We start from the raw sequence: 21,218 nt of genomic DNA, 5'->3' as shown, positions 1-21,218 counted from the left end.
CACTCAAGTGAGAGGGCGTCCAGAAGGACACACATGCATATATGAGCTGTCCTGATTACCTCAGCCATCTGCTGCTTTCTCTGGGCCTTCGTGGCCTCGGTGTAAGCATTGTGGTCTGTCTCGATGATGATCAGGTTGCTGCTCTCAGGGTGAATGACGAACCTCCTGGGGGTGTACTGCAGCGGGAAGGCAACCTGGTTGAAGACTGCCCCCAGCTTTTCCAATGCCAAAATCCTACGTGGACAGAGAAAGGCCACATGCATTTAGCAACTCCCAACACAAGCCATTCCCCAGAGACAGCAAGGATGGAGCTCAGTCTTCAGCTATCATTTCATAAATCAATGTACAGGCCAGCTGCTGTTCTCTCAGCAGCCCAGGCCAGCAGCCTCAACAGATGGGAGAGCGCTAATCACTCTTTCCCAACCTTCAGAACACAAACCCACAGAGTTCTCAATAGCGCTGCTAGATTTTTGGAGTGGATGCTATATCGGAGCTACATGAGAGCTCAGCAATGGATTGGTTAGTAGTTTCCTGGCAGAGGCCAATATCTGATGCCTCAGAGGAAGGTGAATGCTCCTGCCTCCAAGACACCAGGCCAACTGTGCAGTGTTGTATGCCGGGGGGAGTTGATAGCTTCTTTCAACTACCTGAAAGAGGGTTCCAAAGAGGATGGATCTAGACTGTTCTCAGTGGTAGCAGATGACAGAACAAGGAGTAAAGGTCTCAAGTTGCAGTGTGGGAGGTTTAGGTTGGATATTAGGAAAAACTTTTTCACTAGGAGGGTGGTGAAGCACTGGAATGCGTTACCTAGGGAGGTGGTGGAATCTCCTTCCTTAGAGGTTTTTAAGGTCAGGCTTGACAAAGCCCTGGCTGGGATGATTTAGTTGGGGATTGGTCCTGCTTTGAGCAGGGGGTTGGACTAGATGATCACCTGAGGTCCCTTGCAAACCTGATATTCTATGATTCTTTGTAATCCCTTACAGGTGATCATACTAATCCCATGCATTCGGTTTGATGACCCCACTCTGCAGGCTGGGAAACTGAACTACAGGGAAGGGATGAGACGGGCTCATCAGTGGGTGAAGTGAGCACAGAATTCAGGTCTCCTATGACTCCCACTTCCCTATTTTAAATATGAGACCATGCTATATCTATGCCAGAGATGACACAATGAGTGGTGGGTGATCAACAGCCTTTTGCAAATGGTGCGGTTATGCAAAAGAAATCATATTTTATCAGGGGGGAGAAAGGTGGAATTGGGGAATCTTGGGAATACGGCATCTGCATCCAAATGTGGTTTAGAAGCTACAGCTGGCCCAAAAAGTTTCTCCGATGAAAATCAGGTTAGTCACAAGACAAGAAAAATACCAGTGTGTGAATGGCTGGTCTTTCTGCAGCTTGCCTGCACAAATGCCAGCTCATCTGGAGCCAGAATAACGAAGAGTCCCTTCAGAAAGATTCCTTTAAAAAAACATCGAATGCTTTAATATGCCAAAAAGGACAGACAAGAAGAAAGTGCCTGTTTGTAGTCACATAAAGCAGGGCTCCTGAATGTAAGCTTCCCCTTTATTTTCACTTATCTTCCTAATTATTCCCCCCCCCCCCCCCGGCTGAGATAGGAACAGGCAACACAAAAAACACGGTCATTCCTTTGACTTTCAAACCAACAACTCACTCCATTTCCTACAGAGCAGCCTTTTCAGTTCATGCAGCACTTCCCTTTTTCTGTTATTTTACAGCATATAGCCAAATTATAATAGGCCAGCCACAGAACTTCCCATACAGAGAAAAACTTAATTCCTCCTCTCTCCTGGTAAGAGGCAGAGTCATTTTTAAAATCTGTTTGTAGTTGAATTCCTTTTCTTTTGCTATAAAGTAAATCCAACAGCACAGCAGTTCATGGCCCACTAATGGACCTTTCTGGTGGCCTATAGAATGAGGTATTTTGGGAACCAAGCGAAGGGGGACTGAGGAAAGACATTCCATGACAACATGTTTGGCGTTGGCCAGGGCAAAGAATAGCTCAGACCAAAATCACAATGGTGAGCTAGAGGTGGAGTTGCATTTTCTAAACAGAGGCCTATAAAATAAAAAGCCAACCCTGCTTTGCGCTACCGTTGTGGGTCAGTGGTTGTTTTCGACCACTTGACTGGACATTTCTGGGGGGATAAATATTAGAAACGTCATCTCCTAGCTATAAGGGGATCATATACGATACTCCTGTAGTGCCTGATCTCAGATCTGAAATACTCTGAATGCTGATACCACCATATATTTACTAATTGCTCCAGGGCCCCATTGCTGGGGCAGCTAGCCTAGATTCTGTGGGTATTTCTACACAGCAAGAGGTGGGCATGGGCCAGCCTACCTGAGCTAGCTTGAATCCAGGTAACAATAGCAATGAAGACAGCAGAGCATGGTCTTCAAAGCCGGTAGTACAAACCCATCACAGAGCCTGAGTAGGCATTCAGCTGCTCCGAAGCCCACACTGCCTTCACTGCTATTGTTCCCCACGCTAGCTGGATTTAAACTGGCTCAGGGAGGCTAGCCCATGCACAGCTCTTGCTGGGTAGACCTAGCCTTCACGTTTAGTAATTCAATGCCTTTTCTTAACACACAAATGAGCCACACCATGAGCAAAACCCAAACCAAACATTGAACCAAATAAAGCCGTCTTATCTAGTGCTCTGAAAGCTGCTAAACAAACTCTGGCAGCCCTGCTAAAAAGAGCAGCATGGCTATTCCAGGGAATGGGCAGCTGTCCTCACCATGGCCCTTTTCGCAATGTCGCTATCCCACGCTGCACTTTCCAGTGATGAAATCTAAGAGAGTTACTCAACATGTCCTTCAGTCACTCCTCCTGCAGCTCAGCAGGATGCATTTAAATTCCCTTATTCCCAGTTTATCGTGTACTTTCCCACTCAACGATTGTGTATCCTATTTCTCAGTGGTGTTGTAATCTCCCCTCATTTAGAGGCATGAGAATCAGAACCATTGCAAATAGTGCCTCTCAGCTGCAAACTTGCTGAAATACAAGCACAGTGCTCGCTGTATGCAGGGGACAAGTTCTTGTAATAAACATTTCTGCTGTGCATTCTTGTGCATCTCCAAATAAACCAGTTGCTCAGTCTGTCTGTGTTCCTATTGGTCTAACACAGCTACCGACCTTGAGAACCTTATACAATTCCAAAATCTTGAGGTGACCGAGCTGGACACTAAGAACAAACGGTTTGAAACATCCACAAGAACTCGGCCTTGCTAGAAACGTACTGCTCCGTAAATAAAACTGATCTGTGGCTATAATTGTCCCAATATGGTTATCTTCCACCGCACCGTAACATAGTGCCACCGTAAGCACAGAAGGTGCTTTCAGACTTAAGTATTCTTATGTCCTGCCTTGATGAGCTTACAGTCTAATCTGAACAGAGAAACTGTAACTGAATACGGTAGGTATGGAGAAAGGAACAGGATTACAGACAGTGTTACTTGGTAGCTCTACTTAATTCTTCTAGAACAAAAGGAAGCTGTTATCTGCTTTTCCATTCCTCCACACTCCTGCCCCCAAAACTTCATCCATCTGATGCAGTGAGCTGTAGCTCACGAAAGCTTATGCTCAGATAAATTGGTTAGTCTCTAAGGTGCCACAAGTCCTCCTGTTCTTTTTCCATTGGGAGTGGGGCTATTAGCTTAAATAAGGTCAGACTGTTACTGAACAAAATACACCTAAAATTACACCCATTTTGTTTAATGACCTAAAAACTCAAGGGCAGAAGCACCCATCACCATACAAAAATTTCCTTTTACAAATTAACTACAAGTTGCATTTTATGAGCCTAGTGCTGGAGTCTGCATCTTGCTATCAGCTGACAGATACTGTTGCGATGGATTTTAAAATGTATGAAGAAGAATATGATTTGGTGAGCTAGCTCCAAAGTTGAAAACGATCTCAACTATTACAAACATGGAGCAACCCTGCCCCACAGGAAGGCCCTGGATTACTAATCTTGGTAGGTTTCAGAGTAACAGCCATGTTAGTCTGTATCTGCAAAAAGAAAAGGAGTACTTGTGGCACCTTAGAGACCAACAAATTTATTTAAGCATAAGCTTTCGTGAGCTACAGATCACCTCATCAGATGCATGTAGTGGAAAATACAGTGGGGAGATTTTATATACACAGAGAATGTGAAACAATGGGTGTTACCATACACACTGTAATGAGAGTGATCAGGTAAGGTGAGCTATTACCAGCAGGAGAGAAAAAAAACCCTCTCTGGTCACTCAATTACAGACCTAAAAGTTGCAATTCTTCAACAAAAAAAAACTTCAAAAACAGACTCCAACGAGAGACTGCTCAATTGGAATTAATTTGCAAACTGGACACCATTACATTAGGCTTGAATAAAGAATGGGAGTTGATGTGTCATTACACAAAGTAAAACTATTTCCCCATGTTTATTTCCCACCCCCCACTACTGTTCCTCACACGTTCTTGTCAACTGCTGGAAATGGCCCACCTTGATTATCACTACAAAAGGTTTCTCTCTCCTGCTGGTAATAGCTCACCTTACCTGATCACTCTCGTTACAGTGTGTATGGTAACACCCATTGTTTCATGTTCTCTGTGTATATAAAATCTCCCCACTGTATTTTCCACTGCATGAATCCAATGAAGTGAGCTGTAGCTCACTTTGAAAGCTTATACTCAAATAAATTTGTTAGTCTCTAAGGTGCCACAAGTACTCCTAATCTTGGTAGGAGAAGAATCAACAACATTTAGACAATTTAATAAAACAGAACATCTGGAGCAAAACTGGTCTCTAGTCACGGCTTGAAACCTGAAATGGGGCTGCTGAGTATACTGCAGAATGCCCTCTGTAGGCCGAGTGGCAGATCCACTGGTAGAAACATTAAAAATGACAGGGTGGGGAAATATTTGAACGAACTGTGCACCCAACTGGCTTGTGCTCAAAGGTGCCTGACCATCTCCCAGTGGGGGACAAAGCTCAAAGATCTTTTGATCCCAGTGAGATGGGATTTTTACTGCAAATTCTCCCAAACACTATAAATTGGCTTGGTGCAAAAATGCCATATGTTGAATATGAACAAATGTGTCTGCGGTAAAAGAGAGTGGTTTTAGGGAGAAGCAGGTGATGTTAAAGAGCTTTCTTTATCCATGCATCATACCAGGAGACCCCAACAAACTGAAACGTCCCTACAGCCCTCTCCTCCCTCCTGAGAGCTACCAGCGCCCCCTGTTCAGAAGCAGGAGAGTTTCATCAACCTTACCGCAATGTGTTTGTGGAGATAGCAACAATGCCCTCAGGACACTGCTCAGAAGCGAAGCCAGATGCAAACTCTAGAGTTTCATAGGACAGGGGGGTTAGATGAAAGCGGGACTGATAAGAATAACTCAGCCATGAGCGACTGGACATGGCCAGCACCTGGGGAAGGAAGAGAGACAGCAAATTCACCAATCTGGACATGAGGGTCAAGTTAACTCCCTGCACCATTAATCAGAGTGTGCACATTCCAGCAATTAGACTCCTCGCCACTGTGGGCATAATTTCACTCTGCCCAGAGGCTGACTTCAAAACCACTCCCCCTCCAAGGAGCAACTTCCAAGGGAGCAACCTCATAGTTCAGACATCACTGATTACAAGAATGGTGTCATGGCAACCTGGTCCCAAACTGAGTTTTGGAAAATCCAATTTTCTCCACAAAAGCCAATATCAACAGAAATACTTCCATGGCTTTTCTTTTTAAACAACTTTGTTTTTCAATGGAAATAGGTTTCTTTAAACAAACACTCCCTGTCTTGTTGCAACCTGAATATTTCAATATTGTGCAAGTGCATGAAAAGTGACACTGATTAGAAACATAAATGGACCTAACTAGTCTATTTGCAGTCAGTCTAAGAGGAATGCAGAAAGCAAACAAATGACAAACAGTGCAAAGTAAATTAGACTTAAAACTCCTTCAGCTTTAACCTAAAGGATTATTTATATTTCAATTATTAGTTACAATGATTTGGAGATGATCATGTTCTTGGCTAGGCAGCCAGACAGAGTTATACTAAATAATGTACATTAGACTCAGAGGGTGTCACTTGATCTCAGTGCAGAGGGGGAATTCAAGAGATTGGCCTCTAAACAGAAAACATATTGCTCTATGTCAACACCTCTCTTTCAAGGATCTCAAAGAGCTTTACATGTATTAATGAATTAAGACTCAAATCCTCCATAATATGTTATCCCCATTTTACAGACGAGAGGACTGTGTACAGCAAGATGAGAGACTTACCCAATGTACCACAACATAGAGCAGAATCCAGACCCCCCCCCCCCACACCAGTCCCCTGCACTAGCCATCACTAACCCAGCACTTCTCAACCCATGAGGTGTGATCCAAAAACGGGTCAACCTGCGGGGGGCTGCTTTCCCCAGTGCCACAACAGAAGGGCTGCAAATATGATTCTAAAGGACTGGATCCTCAACTCCAAATCCAGCAAATATTTTGCTTCAGCCACAGATGACTAGGCAGCTGACTAGCCCCTGGCTAACCAGCTCCAGCCCTCTTAACATAGACAGGAGGAGTCCATAACCTGCTTTGGGCCAAAGCAAAATAAATGCCACTACACATCAGGTAGCCAGAGACTGCGTGGATGCTCATGCAGAACTTTCAGCCTTCGTATCTGTGCAGAAGAGGTCAGCTAAGAGACACTGAAAGTGCCTAACAATCTGCTTTGAGCTTTTACAAATACAGCGGAGGAGTGGCCTGCAGGTCAGCACAGTCACAGCACAAAGAGGGCAATAGATGGAAGAGGAGTCAGACAAGCATTGCTGTGCATCATATCTTAAGAAACAAGGTGAGACTGACACAACCCAGGCTGGTTATGTCAAGAACGAGCTATCTCCCAAGCAGCTCCAGAATGAAGCCACCCGGCTCCTCCTCCTCTACAGTAAGCTGGTCCTGTTGTGCAGCAGAGGCTTGTTCTCCACCCTCCCACCAATGAGGGAAGCTGGCTCACTGTGCACAGTGACAAATATTGACACTACACCTTGACATCTTGCTTTACTTACCGCCTCTTGGCCTTGCATTCGGACTCTGAAGAGTTTCACGGGGCGTGAGCCAAGGTACCTGGTTCTGGTATCAGAAAGATCTCCAGTGACTGGATCCAGGACAGTTCGCAGCAGCACACCGTTCTTTCATTGAGGAGAGAGAGAAAACTCACTTTAGTTCATGATCACAGAGACGGAATACTGGCTGAGGCAGTTATACTTAATGAGAAAAGATGCAATTTTTAACTAATTGGTCTTTTTTTCTCTCTTTCTTTTTCTAAGACTGAGGCACAAAGCAACTTTCCCTAAGACACAAAGGAAGTCTATGGTAGAACTGGTCACTGAACCCAGATTCCAAGTGCATCGCCTCACAGTTCCTCTCACTCAAACCCTCTTCCCTAATGATCAAAGAGTTTACAGTCTGGCAACAAACAAGATGCCCAGGTAAAAATCCTGGGCTGGACTATTTGGAAGAGCCCAGTTACTTTTACCCCACGTAGCACTTATCAAAACAACATTTCCATCTCAGGATGACGTAGCATTGCTTGTGCGAAAGACTGGACAACAGGGAGATTATTGGAGCAGACCCTGGGGTCACGTGCATGGTGCACCCGGGCTCTGCCCTCAAGAGGCTCTCTGCACAGCTGCCCGAGAACATTTCATGGAGAGAATAGTTTCTTTATAATCATCCTCTTTTCAAAAGGGGGCCAAAGCACAAGAATGCATGATTTGTACTAGGCAACATCTCAAAGGATTTGCTTTCCTTTGACCAGTGTGGGTATTCACCTAAAATCTAACTACATATCGGGACTTGTTTAACAGCTGGAGCAACTGGGGAATTCCAGACAGGCCCATACACAGAGGGGAATTCACTGCATGACTCAGCAGACCTTGATATCCTGACAGGGGTGTCCACATGGAAAGTCTCATGCTGCTGCACTGGACAATATAATGAGCATTTAATAAAGTCTTTCAGGCTGAGTGTCTCTCAGAAGGTCTTGCAGGAACCAGGCAAGTACTCCTCACCTGTAATCCGATGTTCAAGTACAGGAAGCCAATGGAGCCCCGCTCGCCCAACTCATCCTGTTTTTCTGCCCCGCCCATCTCCACAATACACAGTGATTCTGGCTGTGCAGGGAGGGCCTGCATGCTCAAGGGTTGTAAGCAATCCTGTAGGAGACAGAAAGGGACACTAGCATGCAATTACCACAGGAGATCCAGCTTTATATCTAAGGAGCCTAAAGGGGACCCTTCAAAATTTGTAAAGAACAGCATTCAATTCACACAGGAAACCCTAAGAGAATTATTTATCATAGAATATCAGGGTTGGAAGGGACCTCAGGAGATCATAGAATCATAGAGTATCAGGGTTGGAAGGGACCCCAGAAGGTCATCTAGTCCAACCCCCTGCTCAAAGCAGGACCAATTCCCAGTTAAATCATCCCAGCCAGGGCTTTGTCAAGCCTGACCTTAAAAACCTCTAAGGAAGGAGATTCTACCACCTCCCTAGGTAACGCATTCCAGTGTTTCACCACCCTCTTAGTGAAAAAGTTTTTCCTAATATCCAATCTAAACCTTCCCCACTAGATCACCTAGTCCAACCTCCTGCTCAAAGCAGGGGCAATCCCCAGTTAAATCATCCAACCAATTTTTGCCCCATATCCCTAAATGGCCCCCTCAAGGGTTGAACTCACAACCCTGGGTTTAGCAGGCCAATATTCAAACCACTGAGCTATCCCTCCCCATCCCTTATGATTTCCTAGTGCACAAGAGTTTTGGATCCATCTGCCTTACCTCCTGGCTTTCCTCAAATGATGCTGCATTTGCATCTGAGCAGCCTGGCACAATGGCTAGTGGTCCTGAACTACAATGCAACTTAACTGTAGAGCACCTCTAGCTAGAGGCTAGTGACCTAACGTAAGCATTCAGAAGGGTCAGAAAAAGTTAGCAACCAGTTTAGGCACAAAACCTATGGGTCTAATATTTACAAGGGCTATCAAATGATTAAAAAATTGCAATTAATCATGCTGTTAAATAATAATAGAATACCATTTATTTAAATATTTTTGGATGTTTTCTACATTTCCAAATATATTGATTTAAATTACAACACAGAATACAAAATGTACAGTGCTCACTTTATATTTAGTTTTGATTACAAATATTTACACTGTAAAAAACAAAAGAAATAGTATATTTCAGTTCACCTCATGCAGGTACTGTAGTGCAATCTCTGTCCTTAAAATTTAATTTACAAATGTAGAATTATGTACAAAAATAACTGCACTCAAAAACAAAACAATGTAAAACTTTAGTGCCTACAAGTCCACTCAGTCCTACTTCTTGTTCAGCCAATGGCTCTGACAAACAAGTTTGTTTACATTTACGGAGATAATGCTGCCCTCTTCTTGTTTACAATATCACTTGAAAGTGAGAACAGGTGTTCACATGGCACTGTTATAGCTCGTGTCACAAGATATTTACGTGCCAGATGCACTAAATATTCTTATGTCCCTTGATGCGTCAACCACCATTCCAGAGGACATGCATCCATACTGATGATGGGTTCTGTTCGACAACGATTCAAAGCAATGTGGACCAATGCATGTTCATTTTCATCATCTGAGTCAGATGCCACCAGCAGGTAGATTTTTCTTTTTGGTGGTGGTTCGGGTTCTGTAGTTTCTGCATCAGACATCCGAAAGCTTGCTCCACACCTTGTCCCTCTCAGATTTTGGAAGGCACTTCAGATCTTAAACCTTGGGTTGAGTGTTGTAGCTATCTTGAGAAATCTCACATTGGTACCTCCTTCACATTTTGTTAAATCTGCAGTAAAAGTGTTCTTGAAAAGAACAACAGGTGCTGGGCCATCATCTGAGACTGTCATGAGTTATGTTAAGTTGCAGTGGGGGAGGTCTAGGTTGGATATTAGGAAACACTATTTCACTAAGAGGGTGGTGAAGCACTGGAATGGGTTACCTAGGGAGGTGGTGGAATCTCCATCCTTAGAGGTTTTTAAGGCCCGGCTTGAAAAAGCCCTGGCTGGGATGATTAGTTGGTGTTGGTCCTGCTTTGAGCAGGGGATTGGACTAGATGACCTCCTGAGGTCTCTTCCAACCCTAATATTCTATGAAATATATGGCAGAATGAGAGTAACACAGAGCAGGAGACATACCATTCTCCCCCAAGGAGTTCATTCACAAATTTCATTAATGCTTTTTTTTAAAACTTGCGTCATCAGCGTAGAAGCATGTCCTCTGGAATGATGGCTGAAGCATGCAAAGGCATACGAATGTTTAGCATACCTGGCATGTAAATAACTTGCAACGCCTGCTACAAAAGTGCCATGCAAATGCCTGTTCTCACTTTCAGGTAATGTAAATAAGAAGCGGGCAGCATTATTTCCCGTAAATGTAAACAAACTTGTTTGTTTTAGCGATTGGCTGAACAAGAAGTAGAACTGAATGGACTTGTAGGCTCTAAAGTTTTACATTGTTTTGTTTTTAAGTGCAGTTATGTAACAAAAAAATTCTATGTTTGTAAGTTGCACTTTCACGATAAAGAGATCGCACTACAGTACTTATAGGCGGTGAACTGAAAAATATTATTTATTTTGTTTTTCACTTTTACAGTGCAAATATTTGTAATAAAAACAATATAAAGTGAGCACTGTACACTGTATTCTGTGTTGTAATTGAAATCAATATATTTGAAAATATAGAAAAACATCCAAAAATATTTAATAAATTTCAATTGGTATTCTATTGTTTAGCAGTGCAATTAAAACTGCGATTAATCGCTATTAATTTTTTTGAGTTAATTTCATGAGTTAACTGCAATTAATTGACAGCTCTAATATTTACCATGGAAAGGGTGATGCAAAACCAAGCCTATTTTAACTGTCTGTTAAAAAAAAAGGCTTTCTTTGCCACAGGTAAATGGATGAGTAGACATCTACAAGGGAACCATCAGCAACCATACTTGAGAAACCAAAGTCTGTGCCTACTGGAAACAGACAGTTTATGATGGAGGCAGGGTGTAGCCTCCTATGCCTGTAGACCTTACTGATTGTGGACATCAAGGAGTAGCTGTGATAGGGGACTCTGCCAAGGGTTCAAAATCAAAGGCTGCACTTAATCCTGATTCAGCAGGGGGGACAAAATGTGCACAAATTTACTCATTCCCCACCATTGGCTAAAAATTCTGGTTTGGATTGGACCATCAAACTTTCCTTGTAAAGGAAATTCTGGAACTCACAGGAAGAGTGTTCACAGGCTGCGCTATGTTTAGCTGAAGAAACAGACTGTTCTAATTACAAGAGTGCAGGAACAAAGAATGACAAACTTTAACTTTACAGTCTGCAGCTTCTATGTGCCGCAACACTGATGGGCAACTTTCCCAAAGAACCACAAAAACAGAAGCAAACTCCCCAAACATCCAATCCTGAGCTCCATTCTGTAGCTGCTCCCACTAGATTCAACAGCAGCTCTTTGGGTGGAGTGGCTTGAGAATCAGGCCCAAAATAAAGAGAGTAGGGAGTCTTCCCTAAAAGTACGCCACAAGTTTTACCCTCCTAGCTAGGGTGGGCAACAGCAGTGCAGTTGGGAGGTGTACTTCCCAACATGGGTAAACAGACAAGTGTTAGCTCGGCTTGAGCTAGCATTTAAATATAGCAGTGTGGCTGCAGCGGCATGGGCAGTGGCTCAAGCTAGCCGCCCAAATATGTACCCAGAGAGCCTGGTGGGAGAGTCCTCAGGTGGCTAGCCCGAGCTGTTTTTAGGCATTAACTTGAGCGGAGCAAGCGTGTGCACGTCTACCTGTGCTGGGGATTACAGCACCCAGCTGCTGTGCAGACACACCCTAATCTTAATTTCACAGAATGCCTGGATAAATCTAGGGTCATTGAACCAAGAAGCTCTTCTTTGTGCATTTGCTGGTATTGGTACATCCAAATCTGAGGCAGAAGAAAATATAGCAACACTATAGTACTGGCTGCAACGGATGACTATATGGAAGGTATCTTGGTACTGGTCCAATAACATGACACAATCCCAACTGAAGCATTCATGTAATAAGGACATGGCAGCACAGGAAGCAAACATGTTCTTCTAAAACATCTGCTCTAGGAATTATTTTGGGAAAGTTCTCTGACCTGTGTTCTACATGAGGCCAGACTAGATGATCACAATGGTCCTCTCTGGTCTTAGACTCTACAAAAGCTCTAAAGCCAATGTGTCTGAAGACTTCAGACGAGTTGCAAAGAGCAAAGAACAAGCACAAAGGAAAAAGCAAATCTCAGGATGTGCTCACCGAAGGGTCAAGGGAAATAATTCTGACAGTGTTGTCCACCAACCCGACGGCAAGGAAGCGGGAACGCTGCTCCCCAGGAGGAACGTTGGCCAAGCTCATGCACACCACATCGGCTGACATCTCCTTCCTCTCCGTGTACTCATTCAGCTGTCCTGACTGAGAAGAAAGGCACAAAGGAATTATCAACTAGGGTATGGGCAAACTGGGTCAGACTCAACCACCCACCTCAACCTTCACCTATTGCTCAAGCCAAGGCTCTGGATTTCAAATTAAGCTCACATAACATCTCCCACTTTCAACAATTCTTTATAGCCTGGTTTCGGCCAGGATTGGAAGCACCAGAACACATGACAGAACTACGAGAAAGCACATAATTTCCAGCCTGAGCTCCGGACTTAGGAGGTTGGGTTGCTCCGTCCAAAACAAGCCTTTGAAGATTTGTCCATTTCTATTATCTCATCCAATGACATTCGATGGGCTTTAAAGGGTTCCGCCTAGGCCCCATTCTAAAAGTCCTCTTCCCTACTGAATCCTACTCTGCGGACACATCAGAGATTCCATCCTCACTGAGGCTGTAACCCAGCCTCCAGTCCCCACGTCAAAGCTCTCTGCAGTTTTAAATTCACATACTGGGTCCATCTCAAAGTAGACTAATTCTCCTCCAGTCAGTGCTATCACCACTTGTCTCTGGTTCACAGCACACTTTACAATGGTTTTCTTTCCTGGTGTCTTCCATTCATTCACCCTTTTGTCTGCTCGGATGTGCCGGATGCCATCTGGATAAACCTAAAGCAGAAAAATAATACAGAAATAAAATACAACTTACCCACCCATTGTGGGACCCAGCTCCCTTGTTTTTCTGACACAGGGGCTCCAGCGGCTCCTGACAGTGACTAGTACCAGAGGCCATTCTAGGTAATTCTTGACCTATTGACTATACAATACACAGACCTGTACAACAAATCAATCTACAAGCTGGAGACTACTCTCCAGTGGGCTCATGGCAGAGACCATCTGAAAACCTGTGTGGGCACAGGACTTAACCGGCTTTGGAGGAACTGTGGACAACAGATTCCAGCAGGTCCAACCTTACTGATAAGGCGAACAAGGAGAGAAGCCTGGATAACAGGGTCATGTTCGCAGAAGCCCACACTGGTCAAGCTTGTGGAACTTCTGGCAGAACCTTTTCAGCATGGATGTCAGGAGCAGCGAAGAAGCCTTGGCCCTGCACCAAGTAGAGAATGGCAGATACAGGTGGACAGGATGTCAGAGGGTATCCTTACCTGTACCAAAGCATCATCCCCCAACAAGGAACAGGACAAAGTGGGGGTGGTACCCAGGAATCCAGAATCAGTCACTTCCTCTACAGTCTCTCCGATAGACAGCACCAGCGTGGCATTTACGAAGGACACGATAATATAGGCATCAAATTCATCTGGTCAGGAAGACAGAGAGGGAAAAGAGCTGCTGATTAGATACAAGGTCTCTAAACAAAAGTGAGGAGACTGTCAAATGACTAACAGTTATTCCTCAAAAATATTCCAACAGTAGTTCTTTCATCCACTAGCAGCACTACGCAGAAGTTCGTTTCAGGAAACACCACACAAGAGAATTAGCCAGCACTGAACCTCAGACCCTCTAAGGTTCAAGATCTAGCCAGTGATTCTGGTGATGGCTCAAAACACAAAGTCAACTTGTGATATGCTGGGTTCTAGAAGGCAGTACCAACTACAGCTGCCCTTTAACTGATAATAAGAAAGGCAGAAACCTTGAAGTCTATGCGTTCTCCATTCAACTCCAGAAATTTAAGGGCCCAATGCAACTCCCACTGAAGTCACTGGAAAGACTCAGCTTCAGTGGCCCCATCCTAGAGACCTTTACACACCCAAGCAGTTCTGTTGACTTCACTAGGATTACTCACATGAATAAGGGCTTCTAATGAACTTGGGCAGATGGAGTTATTTAGTATTATTGCAAAAGGAAGTTAGAATACAGATAATGTCAGAAGAGCATTGTCTTGGAGGCCCTCATCAGCACCCCTAGCTCCAGCCTTGTCCAGGAGTTGCTAAACAACCTTACATTTATGTAGCCATCTTTATGGGCTCTGTGGGTGAATGAGTGGTGGCTGTTAGGGGCTCTGGATAAACACCTGCCTCTGTTCTTCTTAGAATGGGGTAGGAATGTTGCATTTAGCCTTCACTGCCAGCCTCTCCCACTGGGTGTAGTTGCAGGCACAGTGCTTTGGAAGTGGAGGAGCTTCTGCTAGGAGGACTCACGAGAAGAAAAAGCATAGGACTGCAGGCAGGAGGTTTGGGTGGGGAGAAGAGGAAGCTCACATCTGCTCCAGTCACAGACTTTCCCGGCACTTGTCATGGTAGGAAACTAACAGGAAGCTTTTTTTAAAAAATGTATTAAATAAAACAAATCTTCCAACAATGAAATGCAGCTGGATAAATGTAAAATTGATCAATCCCACCGGGGAATGGAGCCAGGAGCTTTGATGTAGACACCAGACTGTCCCAGATAAACAACTCAACTCCTCTACAGAGTGCTGACACTGCTGGCAGGAAGTGCCATTTCTTACATATGAAAATTCTGTTTCGCTCAGCACACTGTGAAGTGTTTACTGACCTATTTATCACAGTATGAGACAAGAACACTTCGAGAGGGACACGAGGGTTTTCTCTCTGTCCTGATTTTTATCCACTGATCAGTATTTCCCATGATTAGCATGTGAATGGGAGATGGATAAGTAGCTGGTCAATTTTTAAACATGCAATAAAATACAGGACACTCTGCCATTCGTAGATTCGGGATGCCAGCAATTGCTGGGCAGTGGCTTACAGGGACCAGTCCCGAACATGCTTTCAACCTACAGCTAGGCCACATGTTATTTTTGAAGAGGAAGTTGGGTTAGTTGAAATGGTTCAGCAAGTGGTCACTCTTCTCCCCCCTGTTTGGGCAGACAGGTGTTGCCAAACCTGTTGTATCACACTTGGGAGAGAAAAGTTTCTTACATACAGCTTAAAATACGCATAATTTACTAATACCCAGCACACAGACCACAGCTTTGTGATTACCATACTGAAGGTCTTAATAAAACGAAAGCCATCCCATCTTGGGCTGCAAGATTAGTAACATCAATTACTAGTCTCCTAGGTGACTAAGGCTCTGATCCTACAATATGACTCATGGAGGTGGACCCCTGCAGATCTCCACTGTCTTCAGGGAGACTCCATGTGTGTGTAAGTCACCACTGGGATAGATCACATTGCAGGATCAGACCCTAAGGATGGAATTCTTTGCCAGTGAATAGCAAACCAAAAGACTAAAGTCCTTCTCAGTTATGCAATGGTCTAATAATAGCACTGTTACTGTGTTTGTCTTGTGATCTTTACAAGTAGAGGTTACTGGTTTTACAGAACCCTCATTATTATACAATGGTTATTGAAGTGAGCTGTAGCTCACGAAAGCTCATGCTCAAATAAATTGGTTTGTCTCTAAGGTGCCACAAGTCCTCCTTTTCTTTTTGCGAAAACAGACTAACATGGCTGCTACTCTGAAACCTTCCACTAGAGTGGTCACCAGCAGCTGAAAACCTTATTCATTCTCAATCGCTGGAAGCCTATACCGACTTCCTTCAAAGGAAGGTCCAGTAGCCAGCCATCATTCAGGTTGCTGAATAGTTACTGATCTATACAAACACTGCCAAAGGATAAACTGAAATATGCATTTTCAACAGCAAATTTTGAAAATCCCCGTCACTTTTTAGCCATCTCCAGGGCTGTTGCATTTTGCAAAGTGGCTGCCAGTGAGACACATGACTATCTCCCAGCAGCCATGTGTTTAGGGGAAGGACAGAAAGAACACTGCTCTCATCTGAAAGCAACAGCTGAAAGAGAATCCTGTTCGAAATCAAATTCCTGTTTGATCATTAATACTTACTTAGATTATAGATTTTTCTTTGTACTGATTTACTCGCTATAATTTGAAGTAGTAACTAGAATCTCATGTTATACTGGAGTGTTCAATGAATTCATGTTCCATTACAGCCAAAATGTTTTTGCCTGAACTTTTGTATGGCTGTTTATTGTTCCTCCATTTGAACTTTTGAAATAAAGGGCATGATTTAGCAGCATGAAATAAATGAATAAAATGCATTCATCAGGATTCCAGCTGTCACAATTTTGCTTTAGAATGTACAGTAGTTAACTGGAACTAGGTTTCTGAGGCACACTGAAAAATACAGCACTAGAACAGAGGGCTGTTTTTTTCCATTCGAAAAATCTCCATTTAACCTAGTACAATCCAGTGTACAGAAAATCCTACTGGCTGGAGTTCTGAATGGAGGGGTGTTATTCTGCATGCACACAAAAAGGTCAGAGATGCTTATTACTGCTAGAATTGTTTCAGTTACCTCCTTTCAACAAAGAGGCCTAGTAAACAGAGAAAATTATTTTGATGATTCAGAAGAGTCACAGCTGGATTCCATCTCCAGTTTCCACATATTTTCTGTAGATTCATGAATCAGTCGTGATGACTCATAAAAAATGGCAGATTTTAGTCACAGTAGTTTATACTATGATCTTACACATTATTAATAAAACATTCTATTTGAGTTTGTCTATTAAAATTCCTTCCTACAAAACCAATTTGTGCCTTTAATCTAACTTCTCTGCACTGCCACAGAGCTCAGTTTACATTGTATAAACGCCAGAACAAGAGGGAGGATCAGTGAGCATGTGAACGGATGAGCGCTCCACCACAGCACAGCAGGATGCCCACTTTTAGGAGGTGCAGATGGAACAGGAGTAAAAAGGAAGCCCGAGAGAATATGCAATTTCATGGAGACTCCGGAATCAAGTCCCAAGACACCACATTTCCCTGGGTATCCCCACGCACAGGTTAGAGCTCAGGGATATTTCTGTGGAAGGAATTATAGGCCTTGTTCTCTGAATCCCTGGACCTTCATATTGATTAAGTTAAAAAGGAGTGTCCAGTTTGTCTCAGGTCTACCTCTCCATTCAAATACACAGATACACTCCCTATTTAGATGGCAAATCCTGTGTCAAAACAGTCTCCAAATATACACACTCAATGTGCTCATCTTTCACTGGTCTCATGTTGGAGTTTTGCACGGTCAGTTTGGAAGCAAATCCAAGGGAAAAACCCACCTAAGGCAATTACAGAAATGCTCAGCTAGCAATATCTTGGTTTAGATTTAGTGAAAGCTGACAAAGGTTTTAGAGTTACAGCCACTATTGTTCCCAAAGGATCATGGGAGGGGACGGGGATTCAAAGAGCTGCTTTCTGATCCCCAGCCATACAATGAAGGTTTGGGGCAGACAGTACAAATATAAAGATTTCCAACTGCACAGAGACTTCTGGAATTCATTTACTGTAAAGCTCAGCATAAAAGTAGCCTCAAGATTGCACTTCTCTCGGGATAACCTGCGAGACAGCACAGTAGCCCCTAGCAGTAGGTACACACCTGTGGTGATCAGCACCTCCACCACCAGCCACCTGTGGAAGAGAAAAAGAGGCTTGGTATTGGTAGGGTGTATCACCACGTACCAGCCAGGGTTAGTATTTGCCTTGAAGGCTGCAAACCAGCAGGTGCCTGCAGAAACCTCCCAGCATGTGCATGTTGTGGCAGAGAGATTCAATCTGATACCTGGTCAGAGCCAGGTAACCTGCATTACAGACAAACCGAAAGCCCTCAGACAGTGACACTTCTGTACAGTTTCAAGAGAAGATGCCCATTTTAAAGGGTGCTGCGTTCTCTTTGGTTAAACCCAGTAAAACGAGCTGAGAAGACAAATTCCTACAATTTGGGGATCAGTTTTATAGACTGTTGAACGAACAATTGTGCCCAAATGCGGCTGCCCTCATCTTTAAAACAGAAACGCTGCTCATGGAGCCCACAGAGTCCAGGCTTGTTTGCATGGATCAAGAGGAATGATTGTAAACTGGAACCTGCAGTATCTCTGGGCTACAGTTCTGGAGTAAGAGTGAGTGGTGGCATTCTGGTCCATTGTATGTAAACGTAGCCATGACCCATAGTCTCCTGACAAGTAGTTAATGTGATCCTCTGTATGCCCCAGACACGTAAGATACATTAAAGAGCAAGTCACAATGTGGTAGGATGAGGCTACAGATATCCATTACTCTGTGGAGTGTTCGTGCATTCTAGAGACACCTCATTTGCTAGAGCTCCTGGTAGCTTCGGTTTGCGGTAGCCAACCTGGAATCTTTCTTGGCTTCCAACTTCTGGGAAGGACGAGCAAGACCGGTATCAACAGCACTCTGGAGACCTGAAATGCTCTATCCTTGACCCTACTATTGCTGGGGAGCTTGCAGGCATTTCCTGTTTAGTTCTTTTCATGTTGCTCAACTTAGCTGTATTCCAAAGTCTTGAAAAGTCGGGGAAATAAACTGGGACCAGTTCCAACAGGAAGTGAATTCCATAGCAAGGTGTGAGGTTCCTAAAGAACGCTGAGGCAGCGCAAGAGATATGCCACTCACTAAGGCTGCTGACATGAGAGGCTATGTCACAGCAGCAGAGTAAAGCCTCTATTCCAGCATGCTGGCTCTGCTATGCACTGCAGCACAGAACTCATGTGAGAAACACTAGTGAAATCCCTTACAAGAAGGGAGTCTGTCAGCACTTGCAATAGCTTCACTTCAGGCCTTCAAAGGGGTAGTGCTAGCAACCTAGGTATTTCTGAAGAGCTCTAATCTCACACCAAAGAGGGGGCTGTATTCCTCTGTTTTAATAAAATGAGGACATTGTTCCACCTGAATGAAAAACTATGCTTTGTGCTGCTGCTTTCATATAGTCCTCCCTTGGCACTGGTCACCCCGCACACACTGCTAGGTGTCTGGCTGGGGAATGCTGCCTACCCCAGAGCATTAAGTACTGCTGCAAAGAGTATCCACCTTTTGCAGATTAGCAGGTGCAGAAGTATTATAAATCAAAGCTTTAAGCAGGTGTATTCTTATCTGCCTTTTTCTGGCTATGCCTCCTACTGCCCTACAGAGACAAACCTACTGCAGTTACCACTGAGTGTGTGCAAAACAAAACTGTGCACCACACCCCACTCTCCACTATGAGGCAGGTGTGCTGCCATTGATGCTAATTAAAGCCAGAACCTCTGGAACTCAGATTGGCTTCATTTGCACCTGGCAGCTGCTTCCTACTGGGAATGCATATCAGGAGCATCACGTAGGAGATGGATGCTGCTGCCTACCACACATATTGGATGCTTCCTTTCCAATGAAACGGGAACAGTAATACTTTTGGGGAAGCCAAAGGTGGTTTCTAGGCACGGAGCATGTCTGGGTCTTTGCACACACCTTACACCGTGCAGACAGAGCAGCTGGATCGAAGCACACTGCTGCATTACTTAGCACCCTTTCCGTGCCCTTGGACAATACAGCAAGTTTTAGTCTGTGCTTGAGGGAAGGATGATGTACCTTCAATGTGTCTCCTCACAGTCCAAACAGCATTGGGATTACCAGGCAGCTCTGAGACGGCCATTTCAGACACCTAATCGGAAACAAGAGCAGGTTTCAGATTAACAGATGTTTACCCCAGTCAAACACTGAAGCATTACAGTGACTAGTTAATGCTTTTCACAGCTACACAGGGCAGCTGGGGCAGTTCTCAGTTCCCAGCCTCACTCCCTGGACTAGAAATGTTGTTGAGGCAAAGTATTCAACACGCCAGACACAGACAGAAAAGTGACTCATGTCACCTCATTAAGTGACACCTCAGGCTGAGAAGCTTTGTGCTAAATCCTGTTCATCCATCCTCAGCCAAAAGGCCAGTAGCTGTGACCTGGATTCTACCAGATGGGGAGTTAGGGATCAGAGAAGGTCGCAAAGAATCTCTGGGGAAGAATATCAATTCCATATATTGTTTGCATGCTGGGGTAGCCGTGTTAGTCCCAAGATATGGAAGACACAAGGTGGGTGATGTAATGGCGTTTATTGGACCAACTTCTGGTGGTGAGAGAGGCTTTCGAGCTACACAGAGCTCTTCTTCAAGTCTGAGAAAGGTGCTCAGTGTCACAGCTACATACAAGGTGGGGGTTAATACACGTTGCGTCTTACAACACTCTGTAACCCACTAACTCTCCTTGGTCCTAAGACTGCAGAGATGTTAAATAGTATTCATTTTAAATAGTCACCTGCAAAAAGTGTTAACCCCTTATGCTTAACAATCCATCCCACCTTGTATTTAGCTGTTACACTCTGAGCCTCTCTCTCAGACCTAAAGAACTCTGCATAGCTCGAAAACTTGTCTCTCTCGCCAGCTGAAGTTGGTCCAAAAAAATATATTACCACCCCCACCTAGCTTCTCTCTCTCAATTCCATTTGTTCGCATGCCTAAAAGGATCACATTCAGGGATTATAGGGCAGTATGTGAACGGAAAACATATGGTTATCACTCATGTGCACTCCAGCACCATAACCCTTACGACTGGACAACAGGGAGTGATTGTACAGTCTGAAGAAGAAATTACATTTACACAGTGTCTCTGGCAGAAAAGGGCATAAGAACAAAGCCCTCTAAGAGCTGCACCAAGGACAGATTGTTTAATTACAGTGCCATTGTGAGCACCCCACCATAAATTCAAGAAGGGCCTTATCAAAACAACCCCACATTCCTGCTGTGGATTTCTGGAGCTGCTTCTGGGGATCTTACCTCAAGTCCGTGCCTTAGGACCCTCAGAGATGACCGAGGACCCCGTCCACAGGCCACATATAACTGGGGTGTATCTTCATTGGCCAGATCCGCTATCTGCACAGAGGAACAGTGGGTCACACAACATGCGCAAGGAGACG

General features: G+C 44.2%; 1 protein-coding gene across 3 annotated transcripts in view; it reads right to left on the bottom strand.

The window, feature by feature from the left end:
• Positions 1-21,218, bottom strand: part of SF3B3 (splicing factor 3b subunit 3) — a 50,986-nt gene that overhangs the window by 12,828 nt on the left and 16,940 nt on the right. For all 3 annotated transcript variants that reach the window (XM_073307205.1, XM_073307206.1, XM_073307207.1), the window contains exons 10-18: positions 21,079-21,174; positions 19,845-19,917; positions 13,652-13,803; positions 12,999-13,154; positions 12,369-12,524; positions 8,085-8,228; positions 7,080-7,202; positions 5,287-5,441; positions 60-234 (exon numbers count right to left, since the gene is read on the bottom strand). In XM_073307205.1, the coding sequence (XP_073163306.1) occupies positions 60-234; positions 5,287-5,441; positions 7,080-7,202; positions 8,085-8,228; positions 12,369-12,524; positions 12,999-13,154; positions 13,652-13,803; positions 19,845-19,917; positions 21,079-21,174 (1,230 nt within the window). The remainder of the gene's footprint in view (positions 1-59; positions 235-5,286; positions 5,442-7,079; positions 7,203-8,084; positions 8,229-12,368; positions 12,525-12,998; positions 13,155-13,651; positions 13,804-19,844; positions 19,918-21,078; positions 21,175-21,218) is intronic.

The sequence above is a fragment of the Lepidochelys kempii genome, chromosome 12 (genome assembly GCF_965140265.1).
Source record: "Lepidochelys kempii isolate rLepKem1 chromosome 12, rLepKem1.hap2, whole genome shotgun sequence".
NCBI lineage: Eukaryota > Metazoa > Chordata > Testudines > Cheloniidae > Lepidochelys > Lepidochelys kempii.
The sequence above is the reverse complement of the archived record's forward strand: the minus strand, read 5'-3'. Positions and strand labels throughout refer to the sequence as shown.